Genomic DNA, 22,826 nt, shown 5'->3' with positions numbered 1-22,826 from the left:
GTTTTGAGATCAGATCTCTGTGCCCCATTGACTCCACTGTATATAGTCTGTGAACTTTAATGCAACTTTCCACATGACTAAGGACTACTGAATAGCCTACAGAAGTTATTGGCTCTGCTAGTGTCTACTTTTTTCTTTATGGCTCTTTAAAGGGATTGATTTGAAACCTGCAAACCCTGCACATAATGAGTTTGTATAAACCATTAAAAAAACAGAGCTCGGAGGGACCTCAAGAGTTTGTCTAGTTTCCCCACCTGCCCCAAGGCTGGATAACCTTTACCTAAATACAAATGTCTCATACTTTCACTCTCCTTCTCTTTTGGTGTAGCTGTTAGACCTACACTCTCGCAGGCATGGACTCTCATTTATGCGGTGTTTGAAAGGAGAGCTCAGCGTCAGCTGAGATTCTGGTATTGGTGCAATAAAATGAGCAATGCTACCCATCTGTGGAGGGGATAAGTGATTAGATGTGAATTCTGTTCCGTCATTCTTTTCATGATTAATATGTCCTTATGAAGGCATTTCACAATTAAAAAGCATATAGATGCAATTTAAGAAATAGCTAGGTGTAACGATTACAGACAAGTTTTTAAAGAAAGGAGCCCAGAATTAGACTCAGTTTTTAAGTCCCAGAGCAGCTGGGAGTGTTTAGGTTAGAACTTCTGAAACTAAGAAATTTTTCTACAAAAAGACCGATTTTCTGCCTTTCCTGCCCTTTTCTTTCTTTTTAAAGGTATGAAGGTCATGAGGAGAGAAAAGTAAAAACAGAAATAAATTTGAAGATGTTATGTAAAATTTATTTGAAAAACCACCTGTGAACATTATTGCTCCCTTTTTAGCCAGAACTGCTCATCTGATTTTTAATGTGTTTCCTGCCATCAAGAGCATTCAGGCCTGTGATTTTTAAGGACCCAATTTTGAAAACTTTTGCTCTGAGATCCCACAATTGCCCAGCATTAATCCTATCATTTTACTGATCTTTGTACCCACCTTGAATCGAGGAAGCTTTCAATATTAATGTCAGAGAATATGACCCCTGGGGTAGCATTAGGGAGGCTGGTATATATAGCTGAGGAAAAGGTCTCTGTCAACCTTAATAAATGTTTTGCACAATTTTTGGAAACAAAGATTATGGCAACAAAATGCTGTTGCATCCGCTCCCTCTGACTTGCTGAAATGGAAAATTTCTTGTTATGTGCTGTGTTGCAGCGGGCGAAGCTACTATGTAAGGGAGACAATGAGAAAATCAGTATAGTTAACATACTTGGCCTGCAGCAACTGCCATAGCTATTCAGGGAGAATCTGACTTTTTCTTTTAGCTGTAGCAAGATCAGTGCCTGATGCTTCCTTGGTCAATATCCCAGTGTTTAGATTTTGCTCTTTATGCTGGTGAGCATTTAGGTACTCTGGTTTTATGCAAACAGGAATTTGAAAAGTCATCCGCAGCTTTTAATATCAGTGGTGGACCATTGTAACACCTTATCTTTAGATTCTAGTTCAGAATCACCAGCTGCCTGTAACAATAAAAAAATAAACTAAAAATAATAACACAGTTGAAAATTTCAACTATTACATGGCAGCACTGCAGCAATGGTTGCCTGCTTTACGACTCAAAGTGTATGTGGGAGAAAATTCCATCATCTTCCTGAGCTGGTGCTGAGGCTTGTAGTTAGCTGTTGGTGCAGGCCAGGGTGCAGATTGCAAAGCCTATTCCCATGAAGCAAGGGGAAAGCATTACTCATCATTTGGCCTCTGAGTCATAACACCTTTGCTGTTACTAGAATGGAGAACCTCCCCTTTTATGAGGCTGTGCCTAAAGGCACAATTTAGTCTCAGAATTGTATTACCTGATTATTATTCCACTAAAGCAGGTGGCAGTATTCCAGCTGACAACAATGGAAACAGGAGCAAGCCTTCAAGTCTCAACCATGTACAAGGTGTGATATATTCACAACCACAGGGATCCTCCACTCTTTAAGCTGATTTCTTCTGGATCAATTAAAATTTCACAAGCACAATTTATTATTACCATCAGGAGCTGCTTTCACAAATCTCTCAGCAGCATAGTAAAGAAGTGCTTATGAATCAGGAAAATTACTGCCAGGTAGGAGAGGTTATTTACTAGCTAAATCCCTGATCCAGGTGTACTGCTGTAGCAAAGTCCATCCAATAAGGATGTGAATGTTTACATCTGAACCATTTCTGATCTATGCCATTTTGGGGGGCGCAGAAGTGTTATGGTGCCTTGGCAAAGGGTCATGTTCCTTTGTTTATTGTGTTGGAAAAGGAAGGGACATGATGGGGACAGGGAATTGGGAAAAGCAGGATTAGCTGTGCAAGGTAGCAGGGAGAGTTTATTTCATGTGCAAGCCTGTGTGGTAGAAGGGGAGTGATGGGAAGCGATCCCTTCAAACTCTTTGTGGGCTTTCAAATAAGCCTGTGTGTGCTGTTGTAGTGAGGCTGCAGCACATTTCAGCGTGCAGGTTATGTGGCACCCGTGTTAGAGTCCATGCTCATGTGTGACATTTAGCATGTGGGCATCAGATTTTCTCCTCCCTCCTCTGGATGTGGGAGTTTTGACATTTCCCTGATATGAAAATGTAGCAAGGTCCTGTGTCCCTGTGACTTGTGCCTAAAAGCTGAATTTGTGTCCGTTGTATTTCTCTCTGTCAGCATCTCTTGACCATAAGTTGAGGAACCGTATGCTTTTCTATGTTTTGGGGATTTTGACTCAATCTTATCAACTCGGTGTAGCCTTTGCCTTTGCCTGCAGTTATTCCTAGCTGGAGCTCCCCATTGCAGTATTTCTCATATTACTAGTTTGAAACTTGGTGCCCAAGCACAGCTTTACAGCCAGAATTTTTGCCTTCACCCACTGTTGAGCACTGAAGGGAGCAAAAATCTTGGCAGCTGATGCCTGCTTCTTGTTTCTCAGCCCAGCCTTGATAAATGAGAAAGCCAAGGAGCTGTTCTGACTCTTGATAGCTGGCCAAGCTCCCAAAGAGATAGTCCACCCACTGTGAAGGTCACAGTGCAGGACTGCCAGGTCCCTCTTCCCTTGTGTAAGCACAGAGCATGGTCCTGCCAGTCCTGCTCCCACTGGGGTCTCTTTGGGGCCAGAGCCAACCCCCGCAGGAGGGTTACAGCTCTCAGCATGCAAGCCAATGATGATTTAGCCAGTCCAACTCATATCTTGAACTGCAGAGTTAATTTCAAAGATGTGATGGCCCATCAATGTCAAAAATTCTGTTGGTGGTAGGTTTGAGATGGAACCAGTGTAATACCCAGAATCATGATTTTTGACCTATCCCTACACAAAGAGAAAATGCCCAAATAAGCCTTTATTGCACCATATCTGTTAAATAGATAGCTTTTACCTGTGACTTAGCCACTTGAAACATACTTTCCTGTCTGCTTTAAGAAAGACAGTAGTAACCTGTGCTGCTTCCTGGAAATCATGCTGGTTTGGAAAGGAGTCAGAGCAAAGCAAGACTGGCTTTCGAACCTCTAAAGCCACAAGACATCTGTGCCTCAAGTGGGCTAAAGTGTGATTCATGAGTGAAAAGTCTGTGTTGCACATCCCCGTACACTTTTTTTATCTAGTAAAATTGCCCTGCTCACTCAGATTGGTGACTACCCTGACAGGGGTAGCCCCAGGGGGAAAATCAGGTATGTTGTGTGATAAAATTAATGGAAAACTGTCTTGCAGCCTGCCCTATTTCCTGCACCTCATCATTTCAAGTTGCAGCTGCCTTTTGGGTCTTTCTGGATTGAGGACTTTCCATAAGCCACAGGGTAGTCAAGAGAAGCTCCTGTCAGAGCTGTTGGATGCTGCTTCCCAACACAAACTTGTGGCATCTCTGAATCCCTGCTGGCCAGGAAGCAAGACAGCAAATTCCAACTATTGCCGTGAACCAGTAAGCCAGCACTGGACTGGGGATATGTGAAAAGGAGGGGATGTCAAATGATTGTTTCTAGAGGCCTAGCTGTTACCTCTGCATGAGTCAAATGTGTCATGGAGTATCAGGTATCTCCATGTTCTGTCATGTCTAGGAAAGGTTAATTGAAGTCACTGTTTGACTGACTGAGAGTCCTCCATACTTTCTCTTCACTTCCTTACAACCAGACTTGTTCTGAAATACTCCAGGGAAGCTCCTAATATTTCCAGATCCTTGCTCTGCTTGTATCTTTCTTGAGACTTTGCTGTGGGTTGATGTAATTGAAGCTGTTCTGTTCCTGGGGCTAAGTGGCCAATTAGAAGATGGCTGTCCCGCAATAGAGTTGGCCTGTAGATGTGAGCACATGATTTCCTTAGGCTCCTGATCCCTAATCCTCTGAAGCCCACACTGAGTATGTAAGGATGCCTGTAGCCACAGGGTATAACAGAGGCATCGCTCGCTTGCAGGCTTTTCCAAGGCCTGTGTTGGCAGGGCTATTCAGAGCATTGGCCAAGTGAGTGGCTGCATCCCAGGCACTGTTACGTAAGGAAGAATTTTGACATTAATTACGTGTCTTGGCTTTAGGTTTCATTTTGTCTCTCTGGACAGCAGCAATATCGGAAGATTCAGTGTGGCTTCTGCAAACAAAACAAACAAACTTTATTTTACAAGCTTTGCGCTCTGTTGCTTTCTCCTGGAGCATCCTCTGTTTTGGGACATTTTGCTTTTGTTTCCCTACCACTGAGAAGGGACAGTGGTTTTTCTGGAGATGCTGCCGAGCATAGCTAACATTCTAAAGCTTTTGAGCTGCAGGAAGGCTGGCACTCATGGTCAGACAGATTAAAAAGGAAAACTTAACTTCTTCGTTTCCTTTCAGCTGCCTTCGTCATTCTGAAGGGCTGGAGGAGGAAGGGATGGGTGGAAGATAGATGCGATGTGCTGCTGCCAGCATGGCTGTAGAGATTGTCTGGGGCTGAAATGTGTGTGCTGGGTGAGAGATGTCTGTGTGGATCATGTTCTCACACTAATGGATTTCCTCCCCTCTTTCTCCTGCCACTGAAGTCATTAATGCTCGTTAAGCCAGGATGGAAACAAACCCAAACAACAACAGTCCACAAAATAATTCCATCACTCCAGACTGTTATTTTTTTCCTCTCCAGTGAAGCAATTAGTCTTCTGCAATCCCATTTTAGCCAGACTGTAAGCAATCAGCTGGACAATAGCAAATTCCCTTCCTGGCAGGGCAGTCATCGGATCCCATCCATGGTGGGAAAGGTGAGGCGCCTTCCCTCAACTGTGTCTGAATCTCCCTAAAGAAATTCCTTTGGGCCTTGCTGAAAGCTCTGTTTTTGTGCGGCCCCTCCCGGTGAGTCACAGCCTCTGGCTCCTCTGAGAGCCTTCTGTAAGGTCGAATTTTCTCTCAGCCCACTGCAGGGTTAACCCTTCTGTGGTTTCGCCTGGGCGCTCTCATGCGTATATGACCCATCCCACTCGCTGGCTGATGATGTAGATTGTGGGTGCCAGAAAGTCATGAAGTAGTCTGTAGTTTATACCAACAGCAAGCCAAAATAGGACTTGTGCGCAGGGGGGGTGGGTGAGATTTTTCCAGTCTTGCTCATCTGAGTGGTACTTGGTCCTAGGAATGTCTCAGACTGTGTAAGGGGACAGTGCTGCGGAGCAGGAGACTGTGTGATGTGAACAGATGCATTGGAGCTTGGCAAAAAAAACGGGGGTGCAACAGGGAGGAGAGGGTCTAGCTGAAGGCCTATGATAGCACCAGAGAGCCACAACACAGCTTGGCCAGAGTGAACCAGGAAATCTCTCAGTTCCAATAACTGCTTACGACATGAGTAATGTGCAGTGTTGTCCTCTGCCAAGGGCGAAGCCTGCAGCTGTGCCATGCACAGAGCCTTCCTCTTGCTGCTGAGGTTGGTTGTAATACATGGGGAAGCACTGGGTTCCCCCTCCATCGCTGTACCTCTCTGCAGGGCACCATGTCTGCCCAGCACATAGCACCTTTACTGCCCCAAAAAGCACAGATGGGACAGGACATGGAAGGGCAGGTTCAGGTAAGAAATCCACGTGGCCATGGTGCTGGAGGAGAAGACTTAAATCACCATAAAGATGGACTTTGCTGTCTTTATTTCTAAAAAGCAGCCCTGATGGCAACTTAGTGGCTGGCCAGTGCTAAACCTGAACACTTTTCTTTGAAGATGCAGGAAGAAGCGAAGCCGGAATCCATGCTCTGTCTCATTTCTGTACATGAGGTAAAAGCCACAGGGTTGCTAGTCAGGTGCCAGAAAAAGCTCCAGCTGCCCAGGGCAACTGAGGACAAAGGGGAGCTCTGCTTGCTCGGCTGCTGGGTTGAATATCAAGTCGCCGTGTGTTTGAGTAATGTGTCACTAGTGCCAGAGCTCTGACGTCTGTGGTATGAAGGTGCTGTGTGGGCACCAGAGCCGCCAGGCTGTGGAGGGCTTTGCCTTGAGATACAACGCTGGGGTAGAGAAGCACTTGTGAAGAAATCTGCCATACAGGCTCATCTGGGGATGCGCAGTTGAAGGTGATTCTGCCTGATCCCTGAAGTCTGGATTAGCTGTGGGGCAGAGCCTGCCACATCCAAGCATCATACCAGGTGTCAGCTGAACCTGCTCCATGTCTGGGCAGAGCTGCTCTGGGAGCATGCTTTAGCTGCTGTGGGTGAATGAAAGGCTGTTGATAAGGTTTGTTGGGCATTTTCTGTTTGAGTCATTCCAGCCATGGTGAGGGTTGCTCGCAGTGCCAGGAGTGACAAGTGCTTGGTCTGGGGACAGTGAAACAAATGCCCAAGGGTTGAGTTCCAGGTAGCAGGTGGCTGTGGAGACACAGGCATGCACGTTGGGAATGTGGAGATTCAAAACCAGTAGCACAAACTTAAGGAATTGGCTGGAGAGCAGGAAGCAAGCTGGGTTTACGTTTGTATCACTGGTGCTTCCCAAGTCACCACAGGGACAATGTGAGGTGGGAAGTGAAAGTGACCCTGTGTTTAAAAGTTGATTCCCAATGCACATGGATGTAATCTTGATGTGAAAGTAGCTGCTGTATCATGGTGTGGTTGCGTTCCTGTTTCAGTCTAGCACGAAGTATGCTGCAGCACCCACACCAATCCCCCACGCATCATTCTCTGCTCTCACAACCCCACTGTGAAATAATTTCTTACGGAAAATCATGAAGATGTTTGCAAACCGTTTGTAAAGTAAAGGACTGTGGATTCTGCTTGAGAACAGAATCGGGAGACTGGTAAATCACATGTATATAGCGTACCCAAAGTGCAGAGGGAACATCTGTTGCTCCTCATCCGCATAGACTATCTGGAATAGTTCTGAGAATTTGTTAGTTTTAATGTATCTTTTGTGGCTGATATATTTCAACATGTTAAAATTAGTATAATTCACCTTTTGTTCCTTTTTCTCAGGGCAGTAAAGAGTCAATCTGAGTCTCTATGGTCTTCCATTAGTCCTCAGTTATTTATTCATGGGAGAGTATCTTAAAACAGCAGTCCCATAGGGAGTAGCAGCACTAGACTGCGTAGATGAATTTGAAGTACTTGATGACTGAACCCACTGGAATTGTCAATACCATTAAGAACTGCTTTCCTGCCACAAAATAAAAGTACAGCCTTGTAGGTGGAGTGTGCTAAACTTTGATGAGGACATGAGCTGAAAAACAGTGCACTTTAGATGTCAGTTGGGTGTACCTTTAGCAGGCACAGACAAGGACTTCTTTGAAAAACATCTTGCCTTCACATTGACTTTTATATTGTGATAGAAAATGTGTATTGGTGTGCAATTCTGGCCAATGTAAACATGGCAGGTTTAGATACAAAATCTTTAATTCTGAATTCTGATCTGGTGCAGTGCCATCATGCCTCTCAGCAAAGATTCCTGTCTGGTTTGCCTGTTGTTTCTTGTCTCCTTAAGAAGTAAGTTTTATTGAGGATCTGTGGGGTCTTCTTCATGCAGAAAGGGACTTACAGTTGAGACACTGAAGCATATAATCCAGGCCTGTGTAAGCAAGGAGAACCTGACGGGTTTAGATCTTCCCTAGTTAAAATAGTAAAATCTGAGAGTCCTGTAGTCTGTGTCCTGAAAAAGCCCAAGGTAAGAACAGTTGTCAGAGGTACCTCCAGTAAGCAAGGCATCCTGGTCCTGGATAGAAGGATGAACACAGTCACATCATGAATTGACTCTGAATCAGTCAACTGAAGGGCACATGCTACTTGTGCCTAACATGCCCAAGTTTCTTTTTCAGTGGAGCTTGCTAGTGTTACCCATTCGTGTCCTGAAAATGCCACTTGTGCTTCCTCTACACAATCTTCCTACTTCTGCTCTGGAGTTGATACTCTGTGTATTGGGTGATGAAAGGAAAGGGCCGCTGATTCTTCATGTTGCAAGCTGTGACTGTAAATGTCCATGGAAGGACTGGTTTGTTTATCAGGGGAAGGACTGTAATATTTCATCTGGAAAGACAAGACATGCCAGGAAGCGTATTTCCAGAGGCACAAATGCATAGTACCTCCCTGATTGCTTGTTGCAGAGGCCAGAGTGCCCTGCTGCACTGAGGAGATGACAGTTGGGTTGCAGTGACTTTCAAGCAGGGACTTGATAGATCTATGTGCTAAACACTCAAGAGGTGAGCAGTGTAAAGACAGACTTTCCTCCTGGTTCTCTTTCTGTCTTTTCTAGGTGAGGTCAGTTGAGACAGTGCTTATTTTCATTTTCTGATTCATTTGTTTCGTATGTTACGGGAACAAGGGAGCTTTTTGTGCTTGGTTAGCCATGTCAGCTAAGCGTTGATTGACTCCTGCTCTCACTTAACTTCTGTTTTGCTTGCAATCCGGCAACCAGCTAAGGCACCAATTTGGAAACTTAGGTAGCCTTGCCAGCTGGTGAGTGATATTTTAGAGGGGCTGAGCTGCCTTGGGAAGCGTCCTGTCTCCCTTGCTAGTGGAGAGTGGGAAGCTAGTGGAAAGTGGGAGCACTGACCAATGAGACTTGTGGGTTAAGTGCCTGATGTAACTCAGGGACAAAACCAACCAGCGTTGTTCATGGACTGGTTGGGGTCTGTTTACTGCCTGTATGGAATTTGGGGTGACCCGTGGGATCTAGTCTGTCCCTGTTGGCCTGGCACAAAACTCAGTGTTGCTGGTTCCTGCATTCAGGCAGGTTGGGAGGAGTCCCCAGAAGTGGGAGTGGGATTGCAGAGAGCTCAACATGCCCAGCCAGGACTGTCACCTGGCTCTATCCTGCTTATCCAGGATACTTGAGCTTCACACAGCCCTGCATGAATCAGCTGTAATGAGTGAATAGCAACAGTAATCCACATGAAATAGGAAACCAAACCTTAGGATAATGACCCATTTTGCTATGCTCCTACAAATACCTACAAACCCCTCTGGTTTCACTACTGCTATTTAAATTATTTTTGTGGCAAAAAGCAGGGAGATCAGAGCAGTGAAGAAAGCACTTAATTTGCCTGTGGGTTTATTGGAGTCTTAGGAAAAAAAGAGAATCAATGATATCAGTGATGGTCTCAGTCTTTTTTAAGATACAACTCTCAAGACTGCATCTCCTAGGAAATGTATTTAAACTTTGTTCCAAGGGGTACTAAGCAGTACCCCTCCTGCGGTGTACCGGGATGCCTGTGTGCTTTGTGCTCACCATGTGTCATTAACACAGAGACTGCTCTTTCTCCACGTGGACAAAAATTCAGTGCAGACATGCCATGGAGGCATCCATGCTGGCCCAGTGTTGCTCCTTCAAAAGTCAGTAGTAAATCTAGCCATGCAGGCTAAAGCAGAATGCTTTTAAAAGTCCTGTCTAAAAATACAGAACTTCTGCCTTCAGCTTTGTGCTTTCCATTGTAGAAAGGAGATTAGCACCTACAGCCTTAGCTTTATAAGTCTGGATCTGTAATTCAGAGCCTTAATAAGGTTATTTATTTTTTTTAAGGCCCTAATCCAAAATTGACTGAACCAACAGGATTTTTTTTCCCCTGATTTCCCTGGTTTCAGGATCAGGCTCAGTAAAGTGAGTCTTATCCGTATCAGATGAAGATGGTGAAGTCTGTCTGACTAGACATACAGGTTCAATGCAGGAGTGTCTCCCCCACAAAGACCTACTGGCATTACCAGTGCTAGCACAGGTTGGTTTGCTGCCCAAGCCGTTGCCAAAGGCAGTCTGAACACATGATCATGATGGATAGGGCCATCCTTATTTTTATTTTTGTTCTTTGATATTTCCTGGAGTGAAACATTCCTCCTAGGACTCCGAGTGTGGGGAGGGTGGATTTCACAGCATCCCTGAGATTAGCAGTGACAGCACACAAGAGTTGCGTTCGTGTGAGCTGCTAATTCCCCCAGGACAGGCTTAGTGGCAGGCAGCAGTGAAACCTGTGTCACTCTGTGCGAGTGGAAAGAGGAGCCTTTTCAGCAACACAGTCCAACCCTGATCCTACCTGGAAAGCTCGGAGCTGTGATGGGATCTTTGAGCAGCTCTGCAGTGGCCTGTGGGCAGTTGGTGATGGTTAATCTTGGGTAACTCTTTCATTACATCTTGAAATGTTGAGACCGTGCTGTACTGTAGGCACAAGCGTGATTTAATTCTAGTTTCAGGCTTCAAATCAATGATAGTCTATTTTTGTCAAAGTGGTATAATAGGATTATATTTTTAACCTCTCAGTGCTGTCAGTTGTAAGTCCGCACCTGATTCTTGTTTGTGCATTTGGGTCTTGAGTCTGTTGTATGCCTCCTCTGAAGACTTCAGGCAATGCGGCTCACAGAATGAAGTATTGTGGTTTAGTTGGGTTTTTTTTTTCTCTCTCCCTCTTTTTCTGGCAAGGATAAAATAGGAGCTCTGTTGGGAGCAACTCAGCAAGTGATGTCTCAGGGCCAGCAAATTCCAGTGTTGCTGCCCAGTCGGACTGAGGAGTCTATCACAGGACTAGGCTGGCGGCTCATCCGGAGAGGGAGCGCGTGGCATGCATACCAAGAGCTGGACACGAAGCCTTCTTCTGTCTACCTCTCCCTTTCCCGCAGTAAATGGGAGGACGTTTGCTCTGGGATTCGGGGAAATACCTCAAATGTAACTCCTCTTTCCTGACTAGAGTTCCACATAAAAGTGAAGCAAATAATATATGTATTATATTTACATACATATAAAAAAAGTACACACACAAATGTGGACATATAAATATATATGGATTGCACCATCTTTAGATTACTCCAATGTAGCAATCTCCAGCGCATCTGTATTTCAGCAGTAATGGGTGATGGCTCCAGCTTTTGGGTGCTCCATTTCAATGTGTCTTTTTGCCCTTGTAAATCTGCCTTTGGAAACTATCATTAGCTCTCTTACAGCTGCTGTGCATCTAATAAAGGGGAAGATAATAGCTGTACCTGGCCTTAAAGGGAATCAGGGCAACCGTGGGATCTCACTGGATCTGTATCACTCAGGTTCAGACCCACTAACTTGGTGGAAGCTTTGTAATTATATATTGCGGTATGCCGAGGATTTTTTTTTTTAGTGTATGCCTGTATACTTTAACCTACCACTCTAATTTAATTGGGGGATGAATCATGCTCGTTCATCTCAGTAGCAATGAAATCATGTCAGTAATTGTGTTAGCTTCCACAGACGCTTTTTTGAAGTGCCCAGAGGGAGGGGAGGTGGGGCTGCTGGCACTTGAAACCACCAGAGAGGTCTTGGATCCCCAGTAATGCCAGCTTCTTTGCCATAAGAGAAGTCAACGCCTTGGGTGCCGCTTTGTCTCAGCCAGGAGGGGACTGGTGCACTGATGTGGTTTGGGGAACTAGCTTCCAGAGAGGCCCCGACAGCGGGAGGGGTTCAGGCAGATGGGGACCCAGCAGCACTGGGTTCCAACCCATCTCCACCAAAAAACCCATGGTGTGGCCTTAACCCAGGCAGAAGACTTGCAGAAACTTGTCCTTGTGCTTCAAGGGCTGCTTGACTTCGAGATTAAAATGTAATAGCAGACTGCTTCTGGATACATATGCTTGCCAGTCAAAGTTTAGTCTGAAGCCCAAGCAACAGAGCAAGAATGTATTTCAAAGCTTAATCAGACTTATCCTTGTGAATGTGTAAGACTGATACAGAGTGCCTTTGAACATACTGAAGAGCACAGATGCAGGTGGGTATGAGAATCTCCCTCTGTCTTGCACAAATTAAAACACCCATGACCTTGTCCTCCAGGGTGGTCCTTGGCCAGTGCTGCGGTGTGAGTTTCCAAAGAAGTTCAGCCATGCATTCTGGTGGTGTATCTGACCCTGGATACGAGTCCATATTGCATCACTATTACCATCCTGGTGTCTGCAGGAGAGGTGGAGCCTGCTTTAGAGGCTGGGTGGCCATAATCCATCATGCCTTTATCCTAACATGCGGCTGCGGAGCATTTCCAAAGGTTTGCACATTGCGTGCCAGCACAGGTGGGTTAGGTGAAGCAGAGAAAAGCCATGGGGGTATTCTATACTGGCACATTCCCCCTCTGCGGCTCTCTGCAGAGACTGTAGAATGTGCTGTGGTGGGATGAGGCTGTAAAATCCCCAGGAATAGTGCTGGGCTCCTGGCTGGAAAACTGCTCAGGTACTGAGCTGCCTGTGCAATTAATCTTCCCCATGAGCTGCTTCTGCTTCCCACAGCTGCATCAAGTGCTGTCTCCTGTTACATGGCCTAGCACTGAGTGTTAACTTTTAGTGGAGTTTCACTCACTCATACCACTCACCTGGGTCTGAGTTGGATCTCTGAATCAATATATCACGTTTCTGCTTTTGCTTTGTTTCTGAGAAATGTGAAAGTTCAGTCTGGGGCTGTTGTGCGTGTATTTACAGTCCCTAAACACTTATGCGTGGTCAGCTTTCGAAAATAACTTCTGGTCGTTAGAGCAGAAGGGCATCTCACTATGATTCATCCCTGCTTTCTGGTAATTATGAATTAGAAGTATCTGGAGAGATCTCCTCTTGATTTCTGTCATAGAATCATAGAATAGTTAGGGTTGGGAAGGACCTTAAGATCACCTAGTTCCAACCCCCCTGCCATGGGAAGGGACACCCCACACCTGTCCTATTATATTGCACTGGAAGGTGCAGTATGACTGCTGTAGTTGGGGCTGTCCACGTGCATGCTGGTGGTCTGAATGGGTTTGCACCTCAGAAGTTGTTTGGAAACTAGAAGAAATGTTTTCTTCACCCAAGAGAACAGTTTTCAGGAAAAAGGGAGTGTAGTGATGTTTTGCATTGTATTTGAACATTACTCGTGCAGTACCGCGAAGGATAAAGTACACAGACTAAATCCCATAGGACTTGGGGGATTGTGCTGTGAAGCTGTGGGTGTGTGTAGCAACACTTTCCATCTCAGCTTGTGAGTCCCATGACATGGTGTATGTAAATGGCTACACACTGGTTATATTCTGTATAACAGCGCTGAGTCTTACCCCTGGTTCTTCGCTTGGTTCTGCACCTAAGAGGGTGCCCTCTTTAAGCACAGCAGGGTTGCTCCAGCTACACTGATTTTCCCCTTTAAAGTATGTCAGGAGCTGAATTAGAGGAAGCCTCCAAGGCTGGGAGGGAGCAACAGCTTGTCCTTTTACTTGGCAGCAAAACTAAGGATTTCAAACCGTTTTTCTCTAACTCGGTGCAGCTTGATCTTTGCCTGATCTCTGCTTTGTGGCTCTCTTTTTCAAAGGCTGGTAACATGGTGTTTCCTTTGTGATTTCATTATTTCCCCCTGCCCTAAAGATGTCTACCAACTAAGCAAATAACAGCTTAGCCTGTGTTTTTATGTCCTGGCTCTGGTAGAATATATTGCAAGTGTTGTCTTTAGCCTGCACTTACTGCTACTTGTTGACGCTCAGCTTTACCATTGCTTAGGAAATTTCCTTAACTTTTCCTTGATGCTGTAAGAATATCAGTTTCTGTTTATAAAAACTTAATTGACCATAAAAAAAAAGTTTGATTGTTATTAGAAAAATGTGGGAGATACAAATTGTTCTTTGTGAAGGCATTTTTAAGTGAGTTCTCTACAACCCAAGGCACATGGGATTGGAAGTTGCCTTAATTTCCAAAGTGATATGGAATATTGGGAAGAATACATGGAGGTCCCTAGTCCAAGCTGGTGAGAATGGAATTGTGAAAATAATTACTTGCTTTGAGTTTGGGAACTGAGATTCCAACATTTGGTGTGGAAAGAAAGATAAAAAATTGCTTCAGATGTTGTGGGCCCAAAAAAATTGTTCGGGCTTCTTGAAACTAACAATATTTTTGTGCAACCTAAGAGAATGTTGGTTTTGAGTAAAATAAAATATTTTGGTTTGAGTATTATTAATGAATGCAAAGGAAAATGGGAAATTATATTAGCTTCACATGAGTTTTTAGGGCTTTACATAAAACTGAGAACTCCATCTGTTCTCCTCTTTATTTAATCATAATACTGGTTTAAATCTGTTGTCTTCTGTATTTGGAGCAAGCCTCCAAGTTGAAAAATCCTACCTCTCCCATAAGTATCTTACCAGCTGTTGCTATTCCACAGGTTGTAGGTCTTTCCTTCTCCTCTATTGAAGTTGCTTCATTTTGCAAAAAGTAATCTCAGTTTCACTAAGCAGGAGTTGGAAGCTTGTGTTGCTTAGGCTACCAGAGCAGGCAATAGAAACACATTTTTCTCCATCGTGATGGAGATTTTAGTATTTCTATGGAGCAAAGTGACTTCAGCAGCAGAGGTGGAGAAAAACCAAAATCTGCTCCCTGCTTGCGAAGGGTGTTTGAATGTGCAATTGATCACCCAAAGGTGTTCCCAAGGAGTATCTAAATGGCCTTGTATGCTGAAGGTTTAAAGAAGCAAAGATTTTCTCTTTCAGAAATTGCCAGAATTACTCATTTAGCTAGTTTCAGTTTTGGGGATTTTATTTTTTAATTGCCCCCCCCTTTTTTTTTTCTCAAACATTTGGCTGGAGTTTTACATTAGTCGCACCTATCTGTGGCTAGCTCCCACTGCTTTGTACCTACATCTTTCATGACTAAATGATTTGCGTCAAGACGGGAACAGCAGGCTTCTATGAGCTTTAAACTGGGCTTTTGGGATTACTAAACCTGGGAGAACCTTGAGCTGAGTCAGGAAGCTAGTTTCTGCCCTCCCTGCTCCTGTGAAGAAGATCCTTACCATGTGTACAGCCCTTACAGCACAGGGTGGTAAAATTGAAAGGGAAAAAAAAACCAACCCCAACCAAAGCTCCGTTCATTAAAATATCATTTCCACATCACGAGTGAGATGATCAGAGTAGAACGAGTGGCAGGTACATGTATAACACCTATTCACTGGCAAAGCTTCCTGCTGCAGGGGAATTGCATTTGACAGATGCTGCAGGAAAGGGCTGGATCATCTGCAATTGTAATTTTGGGCTTTTACAGATGTTAAACTCAAGCAGCAGATGTGTAAAGAACACCTCTTCCAGCGAGTGATGCTGAAGCAGCTCATTTTGTCATTTCTTCTGGGTCTAGACTAAACCGAAGCCGTTAAGCCGTTATGTTGAGCTGCCTGCGAGGACAAAGGCTGCCTTTCTGAGTCAGGATGAAGCCTGTTTTCCAGTGGAGGTTTGCCAGTGAGAGGCAGAACTTCAGATGGACCTTAGAAACTCAGCCCTCAGAAAACCTTTCTGCCTTTATTGCTTCATCGAACTGCTAAAAATACTGAATGGAAAATGCAAGTATTAAGGAAATGAGGTAGATTTGGGCTTTCTGAGCTGAATGACTTCCAGTTTCATCAGCTTCCTGGAATCCTTACTGCGAAAATGAAGAGCTCCTTGTAAATCTCAGAAACCTGTCAGTGTTTTTCCTCTCATGTGGCCGTGCTGGTTCACAGGGTACGGTGCATAGGGAGACCTGTCAACGTCGAGCAGTGAGAACAGAGCTTTTGGCTGCTGGGATTGCTTGGGATGAATGCTCGAACACCTGACAAACCGCAACTTTCCCAGACAATTATTACCATACGAGAAAGCAGGCTCCAGAGGAGCTGCGTGGCTGAGCCTGCCACTGTGCTGGTCCATGAGACCTGCTCCAAGAGGGATGTGTGGGGCCATCTTCTGTGGCGTTGCCAAGAGCAGAGCATTGAGAAGTCTCTGTCATGGGAGGTCCTCCTCTAAAGTGATCTGCACGTAGCCGGAGCGCCTGAGCAAGTGAGAGCAGATTGATGCCACATTACTGGTTAGTGGAAACAGAAAATGCAAGTTTTGGATTTCGCATAGTTGGGAAGAAGTCAGGAGAGGCCAATATCCTAACTACACAAGGAGACAACAGGCACTCTTAATGGATTTAGCATGCTGAGAAGTTGAGGGGCTGGAGGTTTGCTTTGTGTGGTTAAAACTGTAGTCACCCAGTGAAAGTCAGGCAGTTTAAATTTAATGGCAATTACATATATAGGGGCTCTCTGGGAGGACACAGCAGGCACAGAGTGCTCTTGCACCTGCAGAAGCTCTGACCATCCTGTTGCTGTAGTGAACGTGGTGTATTACAAAGCTAGCAGGGATTTCAGAGTGCCTGGTGATCTTGTCTGCAGAGCTGGCCCTGGTCTCTTGCCTCTGCTTCTCAGGCTCTCCATGAGAAACCGTAACCTGCTCACTCCATATATGTGACTATGTTTCTGCTAGCTTGGGTATAAGGAAGGTGATTGTGAAGTATTCCCAAGGCATTCCAGTACATGGCAGATGTTTGGGACTGTGGGGGGAGGTTTGCAAGGGGGATCTCCAAGCACGTTCATCAAAATTTCCCTTCCAGTTTCACCTTTATGGGCACCCCCAACAGTCAGTCCTGCCCAAAAAAGATGTTTGCTGTAGTTAAAACTGAGCCAAGAATAAACTGTGTATCTCAACCACATTGCAGACTCTTGGAAACAAGGCCTGCCTTCATGCTTGAAGGGCTTCCCTGCTCTGCCAGGAACCACAGGGAAGAGCAACAGGAGCTTTGGCTGGAAACTGCTGCTGACAACGTACTGTCATGGGCGACCACGTACAATACCTCTCACTGTGCTTTCCTAAAGTCTTTCCAGGACGAGCCTTTGGCCTTGACAGCCATTTTTGATTCTCAGAAAGGGAAAAATAAGTGTCTTCTGCTGAGCATCCCACCCACAGGAAACACGGCAGCATAAAGCAGGCACGGGCACTGTCCTTGGCATTGAATCTCACTGGTCACCATGTAGCTGGTGGGCCTCCTGGGAAGGGCAGCGTCACTGCAGAGGGCTTCTTGCTGGCTTCTGTTGCCATGCTGTGTCAAAGTTGAGGAGAGAGGATGTGTGATCTTGTGATTAAGATCTGCAGCTGGAATTCGGGAAGCTGGTGTTCAGTCTCGGCTCTTGGGGACACAGGCAAATTTCTTAACCTCTACTCCTCGCTTTCTCATGCTTTCAACATAGGCTAATAATACTTTCCCTTATCTCTTTAGGACAGGATGTGGCTCTAATTGTCTAGCACAATGCGTCACTGATCTTTCCACTGCACAGCTGTCTCAAGCTCCAGAGAGGTTTCTGGTGGTGGTGTGGGCTGTAGAAATGCCAATGCACAACAAAGCAACTGACCACCTGATTTTCACTTTAAGACCATAGTTACAGTGGATGAACAGGATCAAGCTGGATTCAGATTCCGGCTCATCCAGAGATTTTCATATTTGATATGGAGATGCCACCACCTATGTTACCACCCTCCCCATTGCTCCCCCTTCCCAGGGAAATAGGTGTCCAACCAGAAAGCAAAATGGATGAAGTTCCAGCACAGATTTCATGAAGGGGTCTTGAGACACTCAAATACATACATTTATTTGATCCTTCTTTGGGCATCTGCATGACTTTGAAAGTGGCTTTGTCTAGGCCTATAATGTGTACTCCATCTCAGTAGAATGGTGATGGTAACACTTCCCTGCCTCAGAGCTGCTGTGAGGGCTCTGTATAACTCTTGGACCAGTACCTGAGATGCTTCAAAAAATGAACTGCAAACTATGTGTACTGCACAAAGCTCCCATCTCAGCTCCTTTCCTCCATCTGTGACAGTGCCTACAGCATGCCTGGCAGCTGAAAAGCAGAGGTGCTATGACCTGGTATGTATTCTTAGGAAGGCATTGCCTAAGTCTGCAGATGACCCCCTGCTTTCTACTCATGTTCCTGACAGCGCTTCTGACTGCAGGCTATTCCCTCAGACAGTATCAAGGTCAGGGAAGCTGATAAGCTGTGTTATGGCTCTGTCATTTTGGCAGCTCTGCTTTTGATAGGGAGCTCCCAGCCTCCTAGGGGTGACGTATTGGAAAACGAGCCCTTTTGCAGCTGGTCTTTTGTGACAGTGGCAAGGAGGTCCCCACGCACCCTAATGAAGGCTATGGGAGACATTCACTTCTTGCAATAGTGCAGTCCTGCTGAACTTGATACCCCTGGAAGGACTAAGACTTTGTCTTATGATGGGGGCATCCCACGCTGGCCGCAGGTTCCCCCAGTCTATATGGTGTGTTGTGAGCAGGGAGCTTCTTTTCTTCTCAGCTTGGATAACGCTCCAGGCTTGGTTTATCAGTCAGGCTTGCCCTAGTACAGGCAAGTCTGGCATCTTAACCCCACACACCTCAGGAGAAGAGGGGACATGCTTCCCCCTGAAGAAGCCTTGCACGCCTCCTGGCTTCAGCACCGTGCTCCTGGTGCAGCGCTTTGCTGAATCAGAGTACATCTCGTGCGGTGCGTTCTGCTGCATCATACCATCATTACGCAATTTGACAGCTCTGGCAACCTCTGCTCCAGTGAGTCCCAGAGCTAAATGAGCAGGAGCTGTGCCAGCCAGGCTTGTGGTGTGTTCAGAAAGCCATGTGGGCGAACTCATATAGCACCTGCCCATACTAAATGCAGTTTGGCAAATGGGTGTTTGTTCCTCCCTTCCTTTTGTAAGAGATGAAGCAAAAGAAAACTCCTCCTGCATGACTTCTGTTTATTTTTTTATGATTATGAGGCTTGTCCAGTTTGCAGGTTAAGCTTCTGAAGCCTGGGACGCTGCCTCCATTTGTGCTGGGGTTGCTCCAAGCATGTAGTGACTTGATCAACAATTCTCGTTGCAGGGACTTGAAGTTGGACAACGTCCTGCTGGACTACGAGGGTCACTGCAAGCTGGCAGACTTTGGAATGTGCAAAGAGGGCATTCATGATGGCATTACCACAGCCACCTTCTGTGGTACACCAGACTACATCGCTCCGGAGGTATAGGAACCTTTCTGAGCCCAGGAAAATTGGCTACAATATGAAAAGTGTAGGTTAGCTTTGGAACAGCAAGTGTACTCCCTGGTGTCTTTAGCTACACCTTATTTGACTGCTGGGTGCAAGGATTCTTCCTAGATGTATGCTTGTATCATCAGTCCTTTGTGCCAGTAAAGCATGAGTAAACCTTCATGCTGCTGTAAGCACCAAGATAAGCCTGTATTTTTCTTTAGGAAATGTGAGGTGAAAAATGGAGGAGCAGCTGTAAAAATCTTGAGGCACATAAAGATACTTGCCCAGTTTAAATTGAAAAGAGATTGAATTCACCCTTGTTCCTTTTTTTCTACCTCCTCCTATTCCTTGTCATTCCCCTATTTCACTACAAAATTAATAAACACCTCTTTAAGGAGCAGCTGCTCTCCAGATGCTGCCAGATGTTCTGACAGGGTTTCAGATCCTTCTTCAACACAACTGAATTTTTGCCAGTGGTTTGTGTTTGTGCCTTTCTCACACACTCACGCTCCTTCCCCTCTGCAGCTAAAAGCCTTGCCATTGGAGCTGGGTAAGCAATTCCTTCCCAGGGGCAAGGAAGAGGCGATGTCAACCCACACACATGGCTGCTCTGCCGCTTCTGAGGCTCAGCCAATTTTGCTGAAATCCCCTTCTTCTCCTGCTAACCCCTAGCATAGGTTTGTTTCCCAGGTGACCCTGTGAGCAGCCAAGCTCTTATTTAACGTGTCTGATGTACCTTTGTGTTGATACCAGCTCGAGATCACCTATACGTTCCTGGTCACATAGCCAGCTTAGCAGAGAGCACTGTTAGGACACAGTGAGAACTTCCCCATTAATGTTTCCTCCCCTCTTCCTCCTTTCCTAAGAAGCTTTAGGGTTGATATTTCTTCCCCATCTTTTCTTCAGATCCTGCAGGAGATGTTGTATGGACCTGACGTAGACTGGTGGGCCATGGGCGTGCTGCTGTATGAGATGCTGTGTGGCCATGCACCCTTCGAGGCAGAGAACGAGGACGACCTCTTTGAGGCCATTCTGAATGATGAAGTTGTCTACCCAACATGGCTCCAGCAGGACGCAGTGGCAATTCTCAAAGCAGTGAGTCCATTTGGCTACTCGTGTTCTCTCTGGCTTTCTTCAGCCTACATCTAGCAAAAGGAAACAGGGCTGGGGGTGTGAGCACTCAGAAGTTGCTGATACCCTGGTCTTTTTCTTATCTTGGATTGAAGGGCAAACAAACAAACAAACAAATCCTGACACACTTAGGTATGTTTGCATAGTTATGTCCTTTGTATGGTTCAGCTGCCTGCTTGGCAAGCAAAGTGTCTGTGTGTCTGTGTGGCTGGGCATTCCCCTGCTGACTTAATGATTTACACTGTACAGTCATCAATATTTAATCAATAGTGAATATATGATTTCCATGCAATTGGAGTGGTGAAAAAGTGAAGTCTTCATGATATTCCTTCCTTCTGATGGTAATACCAGTTATCCTCCAGGGTTTCCTGTCTACTTGCATACAAAGACAGGGGTTTGATTTTTTGTGTGGAGTAAAAAAAAAATGGAGCCATACAGCAGACAGTTTGAGGAAAGCTGTTGCTGGCTACACTTAGTCCTTGTTCTAGCATGTATTCCTGAATTTCCCCAGGAGCTGTCATCCACATGCCTTCCATCTTTTGCCTGTGACATGGGAGTGGAGCTTTTTAAGATTTCAGGCTGTGTGTGTACAAACAGTGCCTAGTGCAGTGGAATTGGCCTGGCTTTACTGTAATGAATCAAAAGGTGATTAAATGATGAGGGTGTTAACCTATGAATGAGAAGACCTAACACAGCTGTTCTGCTACTGACTTCTTCCTGCCCCTAACCAAGACACGTAATATATTTAGGCACCCTTTGGAAAGAGAAGGATAAGAGTATTCCATTTCCTTGCAAAAGCACTGTGACCAAAGGTGCATTTAAGACTGGATACAACTAAATATTGTGGTAATAGAGGATCTAGAAAATAGTTGGATAAAATGGTAGTTCATAGTAACTTGTGGAGCATTGGCACTAAGAAATGAGGCAATGAATGATGGGACTATTTAAAGGAAAGAAGAGAGTTCATTTTCATTAGATCCTCAGGTTTCTGCCGAAAGACTTCTGTTGTATACTGACTGAGCAGCTACTTTCTGTATCTGAAAACACATCTAATAAATTCTACAGAAATCAACTGAGAATAAAATCCACTTCTTGAGAGGCAAAGGGTTGTGTTACTGAAATAACAGGTTGTGCTCAGGAGTGATTGTCATGCTGAAGGCTGCCTTTGGTCTTGGAAATAACCTGTAACCTATTCATTTTTATTTATTTCATTTTTTTAAGTGAAGTTCAGACTCTCATGGCATTTGGAGCCACGTTCATGTTGTTGGGTTGGGAATCTTGAGTGTCTGAGCCAATTCCTCTTCTGCCTGAACAAGTAATAGCAGAGTGGATTTGTTGCAGGTATCTAGTGTAAGTATAAGATGGAGGTAAAATGTGGCCACATAGATGCTCATCGTAACAGAAATTTCAGGATATAATAAAATATGAATTTTAGCCTCTTGATGAAATGCTTATTTTCCTAATTCAGGTAGGGACCTCAGAAACAGCCAGCACAAGCTGCAGTCACCCCAGGCTGCTTTAGCTCATGTTCAGAGCCCAGCTTTTAGAATCGGTCCCTTCTGTTATTAATAGCAAGCAGCCTGATGAGAGGCTTTGGAGAAAGAGGGCCAGAACTGGGGACAGAGCTAAGAATTTAAATAAAGACTGACTGAGTGCCTCCAAAACTGCACAGTCAGCTTAGCAATTGCTGCTTACTTGCCTGAAAAAGGTTTCCTGTCCAGCCACTCTTCTTGTCTGCTGTGTCACGTGTTGCTGGTGAAACCCAAACGAAAGCAAAACTGCCTCTCTGAATGCACTTGTGTTGTTCAAGAGAAGCACTAAGCTATGTATGCTTTGGGAAAAAGGCTGAAATTTAGGGCACTAACCAGGAGCCTGGTGTTTAACCAGGGGAAGTTGCAACTGGAATTTTCACTGGACCTTCAGTTCTTCAGTGTTTCTGTTCCCTGGGTGGCTGCAACCTTAAGGCAACTTTTGCATCATATTTTACAGCACTGATGGTAAAATAAAGCCTGAATTTCTGCAACTTCACAGTAGCTGCTTTTTTGGACTAAGAACTCATTTCCACCTCTCTTTCTTATGCTGAGTTTGTAGAGGCATCACAGCATATTACCTTTAATGGGAAGGAAACATCCTGTCATGAGGTTGTCTGGGACTGTAGATTAAAATTGGGAAAAACCCACATGCTTTGATTTCTTTTGAATGATAACAAATGTGATCACTGCTGAGGTATTATATTTGCAGTGTACTGATAATGTTCGGTCAGTATTTTTAGGTTTCAGCATAACACAGAGTGGTGAACCTAGTTTTTTTGTACCTTTGTGGCTATTTTGTGAAGGAAAATGGTAGATTTTCAGCTGCTAAGTATATAGATTATTTTTCTCAGAGACTACTAATGCTAATATTATGTCTCCTAGATACAGCATTATTACTGTGTGAGTGTCTTCTAATCACTACTGTGTTTGCCTCCAACAAAAAGTGAACTTAAGCT

At 44.9% G+C, this 22,826-nt stretch overlaps 1 protein-coding gene across 1 annotated transcript in view; it reads left to right on the top strand.

The window, feature by feature from the left end:
* Nucleotides 1-22,826, top strand: part of PRKCH (protein kinase C eta) — a gene marked incomplete at both ends in the record, with an annotated part of 118,390 nt that overhangs the window by 79,194 nt on the left and 16,370 nt on the right. Inside the window, 2 exons of the mRNA XM_080619506.1 lie at nucleotides 19,060-19,198; nucleotides 20,114-20,302. Coding sequence (XP_080475632.1) covers nucleotides 19,060-19,198; nucleotides 20,114-20,302 — 328 coding nt within the window. The remainder of the gene's footprint in view (nucleotides 1-19,059; nucleotides 19,199-20,113; nucleotides 20,303-22,826) is intronic.

The sequence above is a fragment of the Psittacula echo genome (genome assembly GCF_963264785.1).
Source record: "Psittacula echo genome assembly, chromosome: 5".
NCBI classification, from domain to species: Eukaryota; Metazoa; Chordata; class Aves; order Psittaciformes; family Psittacidae; genus Psittacula; species Psittacula echo.
Note: the sequence above shows the minus strand (reverse complement) of the source record. Positions and strands in the feature narration are given on the sequence as shown.